The 11,448-nt window shown below is 43.1% G+C and overlaps 1 protein-coding gene across 1 annotated transcript; it reads right to left on the bottom strand.

The window, feature by feature from the left end:
* Positions 1–3,472: 3,472 nt before the first annotated feature.
* Positions 3,473–10,031, bottom strand: metrnla (meteorin like, glial cell differentiation regulator a). The gene is made up of 4 exons (XM_029436716.1): positions 9,643–10,031; positions 7,285–7,673; positions 4,497–4,556; positions 3,473–4,366 (listed from the first exon to the last, which is right to left on the bottom strand). Exons 1-4 carry the CDS (start codon positions 9,741–9,743, stop codon positions 4,053–4,055), a joined length of 864 nt encoding a protein of 287 aa, XP_029292576.1. The 5' UTR covers positions 9,744–10,031; the 3' UTR covers positions 3,473–4,052.
* Positions 10,032–11,448: the final 1,417 nt, after the last annotated feature.

The following is an 11,448-nucleotide window of genomic DNA, read 5'->3' as shown; positions in this document are numbered from 1 at the left end:
ACTATGGTTGATTATCAAATACCTGCAAAACTGATGAGACTGTGAGACCTGCTCACTTAAACCCTGGCTGTACATTGTGTTTGGTGTTTATTAGAAAATGTTAGCATGCTAACAGGCTAACCTAAGATGGTTAAAATGATAAATATTAACCGCAAAACCTTGTCTCTGTGAGACTGTTAGCGTGCTAATGTTGGCATTCAGCTTGAAGCATTGCTGTGCAATCGTACATCTGCACAAAGCTGCTAACTGTAGATTCTTAGTCTTGTTGTTTTTTGGTTGATAAAGTACATGTCTTTCACTTTGAGTGTAACTGGACTTATTTGTCGGATGAACATTTTATTAACCATAAATGATCTTACAATTGAAGGACTCATAGTCTCCTTTGTTAAAAGGAACTTGTAGTGGGATTTGACAAACAAACATGAGGCTGAAAAATACAGTAGACGAAAATGGATCAGCCTGCCTCATTGTGAGAGATTGGTTATGGCTGTAGAAGGGAGATGGTCGTTTCAAATGACGTTTTCTGTTCATCCACTGTGTAGGTATAAATGTTTGAATTCAAGTAAACTGTCTCGCCTGCAAATTTTATGGTTTATGGTTTCTAGGAGTATAACATCCGTAGGCTATAATCTGTAGGTGGGTGGTTTCTACATGTTGACTTAGGGGAAACATACGTTGAACATTCTTGAGAACATAAAACCGTTTGAAATAGTCTCCTTAATGTGTCATATTAAGAGGATATTGAGCTGGGAAGCGTAAGACCTGCAATCCTACATTGAAGTGGGTTGTTGTTATATAAAACAAATGATATCATAAGAACAAGAGTAATATTGCACATGATTATTTGGATGAAGATGTCAGATTTTGAACCTGGGAAGTGAGCAGGAGAAGCCTGCGTTACAGAAGTGTCAGGGCAGCATTGTGTCAGATCTGAGGTGTTAGGACTGCAGCTGCAGAGTGACTTGTGCCTCAGTGTGGGTGGCGGCTATCTCACTGCTGGGGTGGTGTGTTTATGTGTGCTGGGGTTAGGGCCACGAGCACAGTGCAGGCATACACACTAACACACACACAGAAAACCCACAGAGACTCTATTGATTCCAGCTAATCAAGGCAGCGGCGCTGGGGGAAGCTGTGCACGCGTGTGTCCGAAGTCAACACATTCCCCACATTCCAGCACTTCCCAAAGAGGCATAAAATATTAGCCACTACACTGAGCTCGCAGGCCTCTTCCCACTGCTGGGGACCTCCTGCTCTTTAACTCGCCTGCCCTTCTTTCTGCCAAGTCACTGTGCACTTTGTCGTGGCTGTAGTTTTCATCTGTACTCTTTTTTTTCTTTCTCTTTTAATTCCACCCACGAGATGACCATGCAGTGACTTCTGGCTGAATCACACTTGACAGCACAAAGGCTCCACATATTCATATCTGGTTTAGACTGGTCCTTCTCAACTTGTATTACAATGAAATCTGACCCCACCCACAAAATTGCAAGACATTGCATGTGCATTTTTGACAGATTAGTCAGATTAATAAAATGAGCTACACCCAGTGACACTAGAACCAAATCCTTTAGAGGCGAATCTGATGGAATGGGATTTAAAAACATTCTCTAAAATTATATAATTTTTTATTTGTGATATTATTTGCCTATGGCCTGTTTATCAAGCAAGTTAAACCGAGAAAGAAAGTGCAGTATTAGTGAATAATGGCTAGTTCTCATCAAAAAACTGTGGGAAAAGGTGCATCGCAGTTTTCTACAGGTCGACATGCACATTTACCATTTTAGTAGCTGAACAAATGTTTAGCTTTTTACTTGAAAAATGACTTAAAATGAAGAATCGGTTTTCAAAATACCTGCATCATGATTGATCAATTAACCATGAAAATAAATCTATACGAGAGCTAAAACATAAAAACTTCCCCTGTTGTGTACAACTCTGAGTAGGAAGAGTTTATATGCACTGGATTAGATGTCCCTTTGGACAAGGATGCAGATGTTGTTTATGTTGCAGTGGAATCACCTGAAGACTCACCAGAAGCTGCTGGTGGTCACATGGTAAAAGCAGAGTAAGGCTGCCTGGCCAGAGAGGAAGAAGAGAGGGAACTCTGACAACCAAGACAGCTCGACCAGCGAAGCACTCATCAGCCAAGTTATGCCCACTGACCTCCTCTTCCTCCTCCTCCTCCTCTTCCTCCTCCTCCAAGGCTCCTGGTTTTAAAGCCAGAGTGAGAAGGTTCACAGTCAGGCACCGTTTCCATAGAAACTCTGTTTGCATTTCCCAGTGAGCAATTCAGGGACCGCTGGCTTTCAGCTGGAATTCAGACATTCAATTCATCGCACAGAGCTGTCTGAGAAAGCAATTGTCTATGTGGGGCAACTTATTGAAAGACATTCGAGGTGCATTTCCTTTTTAAGTGAAAAGGCAGACAAAAAGAGCCTTGGCCACGAACTGGATGACATCTTAACGGGTCTGGCTTACAGGTTGCATCTACTGGTGTGGCAGCACAGCTAAGAGCTCCAATAACCTGCTTCCTTCCTTGCGTTTGACTCGAGGTGCCGAAAATGAAAGGCCTCCATTTAAACAGTAAGCCCGAGCAGGACTGTACATGCCAATCAAAATTTGGAGTGTGGTCGGAGAGTGCTGGTTTCTGCTGCGTGCCCAGTCACAGGGCTGTATTCAGGTCTGTCTTCAGTCCTCTCTCTCATACCAGGCTGCTGCGCTGGAACAAAGAGGCCTTTCACATTGACCTTGACACACGGCCACCCCCATCACCACAGGAACCAACGCAGAGGAATCCACTCCAACTCTCCGATATCAATCTCTGTACCCCTGGCAGACGGTCCCAGCTCAAGACTGAGGTGAGCCTCGGAGCGGAGGCTAATGCACATCATATGAGTGCGTTCTTATTCCAACGAGTACATGGGGGGGGGGGGGGGGGGGGGGATTACTCGTTAGCACCGCTGAGAATATTATATCTGATCTGAAATTACCCACCATGTCCATCTGCGGCCAAATGTAAAATACTATGTTTGGCTTTACGCCATTAGGCTGTCAAAATAAATTAGCTTTAATTTGATTAGGGTTGCAACTAGCTATTCTTCAGCATCAGATTTATTTCTAAATTAATCAATTGTTTGGACTAAAATGTTAAATTATTAGCAAGCACCCATCAGTCAAAGAGGAGTCTTCAAACGTTCTGAAAATATTGCGTTTACGACAAAACCGAGAAATGCGTTTTTTTTGCTTGAAATAAATAAATAAAAAAAGGCTTGAATCAATTAATGAACAAAATAGTCACCAACTAATAGTCAATTAATAATATCAGCTTCATAGAGGCCAGTACATATATATAGTCCATCGTCTTTTATACACACACTGCGTCTCGAGTCCGATCTGCTAAAGTTAGAATTTGCCTACTGAAGATTTTTTCAATTATTTATTTTACATGTAAACACCACAGACATCAACATCATTCAGGGAATAAAATATTTTATTCTCAATTGCAAAAAAAAGTTTTTGCATTTTTGTGTGTTCTTTTTCAACAATTGAATAAAAACTCATGAATTCAGGCATTAAAATTGCCAATAATTTTTTTTAACAAAATAAAAATAAGAGACTTTCACTTTATACATTTCTGTCATAAGAAATAACTTCAAAACTGTACATCAAGCTTTTTGTTTTTACAAAGCAAGCAGAGCTTCAAAATATACAATGTTCATTCACATTTTATACAAATAAAAACCAAATGGAGGTTTGCTACATTTTAAACCTGTGAGTTCCTCGGCTGCGAGAAAGGCAGTCCAAAGGCAGTCCGAACACATTCCACGTTGCATCACGTTCGACTTTTGAGAGGCGGGTCTATCCAGCATGCTGCTTGGCAACATTCAGGAGCTCCAGTCTTTGTCTGCAAAGAGTCACGAGACAGCAGGAGAAGACAGAGGCTCTGGGCCAGTCTGTCAGTCTTTGTTTCTCCTTAGCATGAACGTTTGGTTCAGCTCTTCTCTCCAACAATAAGGACTTGTCATATATCCAAACGTGGGCAGGTAACTCACTCAGTCTACGTCCACGTGACAGGGGTTGGTCCCTTGTTGCCGTGCCTGGTCGTACAACCGCAGGAAGTCTTTGTAGCGTGAGGCGCAACCCATCCAGGCCTCCCCAAACCTCACAGTCCCGGTGAAGAGGAACTCACCCTCCCCAGACCTCACCCCGCACTGAAGGGGCATCTTGATGTGGCCAGTCCACCTCCGTACCCTCACGCCCCCAGATATAAAGACCTGGGTCTTCTGACTGTAGAGGCGACTGATCTCCACAGTGACAGACAAGTGCTCCTCTTCCTGCTCCAGATTCTTAATGCTGCCCCGTGCCACTGAAAACACCAAGCAGGAAGGCAAGATTTAGGTACTGGCTATATTTCACGCTACACAGAATGGTGTTTTCATGGGACATTTCTGCACTACACGCAGCAGCAGCAGCAGGAAGCCTATAATTCAACTTACCAAAGTCATTGGTGCAGACTGCTAGAAGCATCTCAGTGTCGCTGCAGGGCTGACAGGGTACTGAAAGGTAAAAGAGAGAGAAGGTGGATGAGTTTGATAGAACATTACAAACGGAAACAGGAGAAGTTCACAAAATCTTCAACGGGTCCGCGGCTTTACAGTGAAGTACCACACGAAGACACAACTGGGGTTGGGCCAGCCATGAACATGTAGGAGTACAACATACTCAATCAGTATGTACTGCATACCGAGTTAACGACGTATGCCATTACCAGCAAACTGTTCACACTAAAGTAAACTCAAGCAGTACGTCTTCTCTGCGTCACATGACTATCGATGACTGTAGTGGTCCCAGCTACTACTTCAGCAGGCACTGAAAGAGGGAGCGCTGTCTTATCTATCTTATATAAGAAGGGCAAAACCACTTTACCATATCTTAAACAATGAAAGCAAGCCCAGAAATGGCATGCGCTCATTAATAGATAATTAGGTCTGAAAAAAATAAAGAATAAATAGCCATTAAACGCCTGCCCCAGGGTACATTTTCCCTGTAGAGCAGCAACTCAGCCTGCCTGCCTCCAGGGTGTTTTATAGCAGGAGAAAGGGCCCTAAATGAGAGCAGTCAAGTCAACGATTAGTTGACTCAGGTGGTCCTGCGGCTGGCCTGGAGAGAACGTCTTTATTAGCCCGAGATCTGCTGTGGTTTTCTTTTGCGACAGTGTGGCAGACAGGGGCAGGTGGGGGGCGGAGGGAGAGGGGGTGTCGAGTCAGCAATGTGCTGAGGGTGGGGCAGTGGGTGTCCATCCAATAAATTAGAAAAATAATTATTAAAAACAACGGATTTGGTGCACTGAAAACCACCTTAGTTTACATAGTCTGGTCTGAAATCTGAAAAATGTATCCAGGATGGAGGATGGAGAATAACCTGGAGACCATTACCCCGAATTAGGTCCGAAAACAGTGATGTGTGACCTCTCTCATCTGTAGGGAGCTGGAGCTTATTTTTAGCTGGCTTGTCTGAAGTTGAGAGCATAGGGGTGAAGGGTGAGGGGTGAGCATGTCTTAGATCAGCCCGTGTAGCAACACGAGGCGCTGTCGCATCACCAGAGAGGTCAGAGGTCAAACAGCCCCAAACTCAGACGGCTTAAGAACAGCTGGAAAGCCGGGAGACTTCAGAGCGGCCGACCTCGCCCAGAGTTGAGTGCAAAAGGCCCTTTGAAGTGAGCCTGCGTGCTGCCATAGCATTAGACAGAGCAGTCCAGAGCTGAGGCCTAAACCCAGGCGTGTTTTTTCTTTCCTCCAAAAGCAGCAGAGCCGAGCAGAGCTCACATGTCAGACATGAAACAGAACCACAGGAATGGGCTGAGAGCAGAGTCAGCATCTCTCTCTGGCCTGTGCGCATGCAGCGCCACTCTGATCAGAACCACTTCACAGGAGAAGAGAGGGATGAGGGATGGACGAGTGGTAAAGGAGGGGCATGATGTAGTGTCCCTGCAACATCTGGGCCCTGATGCGTTCCACTGTAATGGAACACAACTCGGCACAGACGAGAACCACTTCAGAACATTCAGGAAGAGAGAGGGAAGATATACGAGGGGAGAGGAATGAAAAGGAAAATACTAGAATGATAAATAGACAAAGAAATATAATTAAGGGAGAGGGGGGGTAGGAAACAGTGAGACAGAGAAAATGAATAATTTAAGTGAGCTGAAAGGGAGGGCGAGGCAGTGACAGCAAGAAAAGAAGGAGTGGGGGGGGGAAATAAGCCTATATGCTCCTTGAAGGTCCTCCAAACATCTGGTTGGAGATGCATTCCAACTTGACGGTGAGCAACTCAATCCCAGCACAGCAGGTCAGAGAGAAGAGGAAAGAAGGAAGAAAAAAAAAAAAAGATGAGAAGAAGCGAAACTGCAATCAATCCACCAGCGCAGGCTTCAGATGACACGAGACCACTGTCTTTGTGAATCATCCCAGTGCTATCTCAGGCCACATCACACAAGCAGATTATACTACAGGGCAGAGCAGAGCGCACTAATGTGGCCAAAACAACTCCACGCTCACTGCTCTCTATATTAAACTCTCTCTCTCTCTCTCTCCTCTCTGCTCGTGCCAGATAATGACGCAGGATGTGGATATGTGAACCCAGAGAGCCCGTAAAAACAGATGTGGGCCCGATACTGCTCATATTTTGCTATAGGTGGAAAAAAAAAAACACAATTGCTCGCACAGTTGCGCAGCTTGAAACTGTGCAGGTTTGGCAGGTACGCAGCGTGAAAATAGATGGCTGTTTTTCAATGGAGGCCCCTTGTTTGGCTGTGCCTCTTTACATACAAAAACCCTGAACTATTTCAGCTTAGAGCCAAGTAAAACCAAGCATGGATGGATTTCTTATCCTAAAAAAAAGTTCCATAAAAGACTTAAAAAGGCTTCAGGTTTTGATGTCTTGATACTAACAGCGCGTGTTTGAGTTTGACAAGATATACATTCCCCCAAAACCAAAACGTACAGACAATGCGTCCAGAGAAATGGACTTTGGCTTCAGTGGTAGCAGTCTTCTGGAGCAAATGTTGAGTTTCCTACTATTAGAGTCCAACTTAATAAAAGTTTTCCACCAGTAGATGGCTGTATTTAGTGCACACGCCACAGGGACGAAAGCACAAAGCCAGACCAAGAGGGAATAAATCAAAAGCAAGTCTGCAGACCTTTACGACGGCTACTTAGATGAAACACAAGCATCGAACAAGTTAACGTTGTGCTTTAAAAGCATCATAATGGCAATGTATCTTACCTTCCAGTGATTGTGAATCTGGTCCAAGCCTGTCGCTGACCAGCTCATACTGGAACTCCGTGATCCGGCGGCTGATGTCCATGTGCGGGACGGCCTCAATGAAGAGTGCCCCCTCCTGGATACTGAAGCACTGCACCTTGCCCTGAGCTTGGTCCTGATCACGCAGCAGTAACCGCAGCTTTCCGTTACGGTCCAGGTAGACATTGGTGCCGCTGGATTCTGCGGAGGGTTTGATGCAGACGGAGAGGCGGGCGGCAGCAGGAGAGACCGTGTTGGGTCGCAGGTTGACGATGATGGCCCCCGTGGGATAGAGCCACTCCAGAGAGCCTTGGGAGCAACGCAAGTACACCTGCTCAACATCCCTGGCGTGGCCTTCATGAGTCAGACCACTGGAAGAAAGAAATGGAAAGAAGTCAGCAGAAATCAACCACTCAAGACTCAGAGTGGCAGGCATTGTCAAGAAATACTGAAAGAGGCTACAAATATTTATTTTTTTAACTCTTTTTCTTTCATTTAGGAATCCACAAATATATACAGGCCGAGATATTAGATAGAAAATAAATATTGCAACCTAAGCTGAAGTCATTTTCTTATTTTGCCTAGTGAACGTGTACATTTCGTATTGTATTTTATGTCTGCAGTCGGACAGTAGGCACAATAATATGTTATTCCAAAAACAGCCAATATGGAAAATATCGACAAAAATCCAATATCTTGCAGCCCTACTTTAATTAATCATAAAGGAGTTATTCAGTCATCTGAAAATGATTTTCTGGTCATTTATAGCCTGAGTTACCTGACCAAAGCGAAGACCTCTGGCAGACTGTAAGGGCATTAAACCAAATTCCTCCTGAAGCATTAATGGCCGTCTGTGCGCAAGACTGGCTGCATGACCAGTCACGAGCCGGAGCAGCCAAAATGACCTTAGCTCCAACACACACTCCCCCCATACCACATTGTTCCGCCCAGAGCTTTGGCAAAATGCACCACTGGCAGACTGCCTTTGGGAAGAGTTTGGAAGCAGAAATGAATGAATGGAGGGACACAGGGGCTTCTGGGCAGACAACGGCAGCAACAGTAGCTGGGCCTGCTGCATGCAAGTGCAAATGCAGGTCACGCACCGAACCTCCCCTTGCTTTCAAGCCACCAAAGAGACTGGAAGAGACTTGTCCGGGCAGCACTTTGGACTCTGGCGCCAGCATGACCAAATGACTCCCTCCAGAACTTAATGCCTGGTCAGGGTTTGAAAACTCCAGTCTGTCAGTCAGTCTGTGGCAAAGCCAGAGGCAGGAAGCCATCAGCAGTCCACCAGCATGTGCATGCCAAGCTAGCGGTTTTGACTCTGGGGGAGAAACGCCCAGTTTCCTGAAAATGAGATGCTGAAATTCAAATTTGCCATAGATCTAAAGTAACCCATGGCACATGCTGAGCATATGCAGCTAAAGCCCCATAACCAGGCTCTCCTCAGCACGCCTCTAATTAAGTCCTTTCTAACTTCATCACTTCTGCATGCAATTAAAGGAGATTAGTGAAGAGTCTCACTAATGAACAACAGATTATTGGTAAAGGGCTCAAAGTGCTGAGTATCGCCTACCCCTCCTGACTGGAGGATGAAAAACAAAACCACACTATTTGAGGCACAGCCTCTCAAGTGCAAAACAGACTTCAGCAGATGTTTGATGGGAGGTGAAATGTTCCAGTATATGCTGCATGAGGTTTTAGAATAAGTTAAAGACCAAAATACTTTTTCTTTTTTTTTAAATAAATAAAATAAAAGGTTATTGTGAAAACTGAGCATGTAATCCTGTGAATATTTCAGTATTCTTTGTGGGGGTTTAAACTCTTGGACAAAAGTATGAACTAATACAGTCCTAAATAGTATAATAATAATAATACTAATAATAATACTAATAATAATAATAATAATAATAATAATAATTTGTATACGCCCAAACTCATAATAATAATAATAATAGGCCTAGGCGCAGTTTTCAAATGTATTTGATGAGTCATATCTTATTGTGATCAAATAACTTTTACAATTAGTCATTTATAAATTCAGCACCACACAGACCATTAAAACTTATTTGTGGGTGAAACTAAAGCACCTTTCATTTCCATTCACGTCACAAAATGAATACAGTTTATATAATTAGGCCTGACATTTGTTCTTTATTTGTATTTTGTCCTAATGTATGGCTCCTTTTTCGGGTAACTCCGCTGCCTGTTTTCACATCACCGCGGTTTAAGTCGGGGTTTCGGTCACAGTCGCTGCAGCTCTGTTACTTTCAGACTTTTTATTACAATCATTTGTATCAACATTGTTGCCTTTTTAGTGAACAGGACGGGAAACCTCACCTGCCCTTCCAGCTGCACTGGTCGCTTGAGTATTGGCAAAAAGAAATCCGACAGAGAAAGAGAAGAGGCAGCAGCAGGGAGGCCAGCATCGGGGTGAGCATGTTTATCTCGCAGCTCACTTCGAATCTTCTCGACCGAAACTGTGATGAAGTCCACCGCCGTATTTCCAGCTACATGGCGTTTCCATGTGCCCCCGGTCCGCTCGGCGCTGTTCCCCCGGGGGATCCTCCTCAGATTCTCGGGAGCTTCAGGTGAGTAACGGCTGCTAATTCAAACTGGGTCCGTTGCGCTCGGTCCTGACAGCCCTCCGTAAAAATGTGGAGTGAGTTTCTGTTCCAACTCTGTTCCTGCAGTCCTGATTGCTCTCCACGTCACACCCCGTCCACTGCAGTTTATGACCGTGCTGCCTTCAGGTGCTCAGTCGAGACTTGGATCTCTGAGCTTCACGGTATAAAATGATACTTGCGTACTATTGTGGTGATTTTTAGCATATTGATAATTGGTTAAAAGGTTTTCTTTTTAAAACACCACTACTGAGCTACTCTGTTATGCAAACAAATATATGTATTTTTATTTTATTCTTTTTGGCGAATGTATTTATAAAACATGAATATGTGACACATTTTACATTTGCATGAGATTAAACCATGATTTTTAATCGTGTCAATTGTATGTTAATTGACTTCCCCTTCCCCTTGTGATTCCAGGGTGATAATACATTTGTGATTACATCATCACAGGAAAACAAAGTTGTTCTTCAGTTTATAATTATAATTATTATGTAATTCCTTCTCTGGTATTATAACATTAGTTGAGTTACATTTGAGTAATTCAATTATGATAGAAAATTCCCTATTATCTGTTTATTGAGACGTGTTGAGATTATTCAACTGACAACAAGCGAAGAAAGTTCCTACAGCACTTGAAATAAGCATAAAAATCAAGAATTTTGTTTGCAAAGAATAACAACTGCCCTGCGTGCTGATCTTTATTTGTATTAAGAGGAAACTAAAATTGGCAGTTTTTCATTTTTAAGTAATCAGCATTATTCCTAAAAAAAATTCTGTCCACATTATGTTGGTGCTGTATTTAAAAAGAAATAGTCTTACAAAAGCCTTTCATTCAGTCCATGCTGAAGTTAGTGAAGTCAGGCTCAATGAGTATAAATGAAAAGGAAGTAATAAGTAGCTAACTGAGGGAGAGCATCTGTTAAAAAAATGCCTTCAGAAGAAGGGGGAATGAATACAACTTTCTAAAACCAGCTACTATCATTATGACAGCTGGTTAAAACTGTCAACAAAAAGCCACCAGAATAAAGTCATATTAAGTTTGACTGCAGTCAAACTGTATGTCTGCTCAGTTTTATTGCATTGTGCGGTTCATTTTCAGAAATTGTACAGTATGTTGAAATTGAATGGCTGAAATGTGTAAATAAATAAAAGTTCAAACTGTGCGTGAGAAGTATGGATCAAGGCCACAGACAAGACAGACATATTGGCTCTTTATGTTCTGAGGATTTCTTCGCTGGTAAGAAGAACCAACTGAAATTGAAAATCATGGTTTGGTGCTCTTGTCGTCGCCCCACAAACATCTGCAAATAAAGGCCACTTCAAGGAATAACATTTATTAAAGTCACAAGTATTGGTCAAGTACAGCTTCACATGTTGTTTTGTGTGAAATAATGGGGTTGTATATAGTCGCAGTGGCTCCGAGATTCAAATGTATTAATACTTTGACATTTGATCTATAACTTTACGACACACAAGTCCCAACCAAAGTTTGAAGATAACACTGTTGATCTTTAAA

Source organism: Cottoperca gobio, chromosome 8 (assembly GCF_900634415.1).
Source record: "Cottoperca gobio chromosome 8, fCotGob3.1, whole genome shotgun sequence".
Taxonomy (NCBI): Eukaryota; Metazoa; Chordata; class Actinopteri; order Perciformes; family Bovichtidae; genus Cottoperca; species Cottoperca gobio.
Note: the sequence above shows the minus strand (reverse complement) of the source record. Positions and strands in the feature narration are given on the sequence as shown.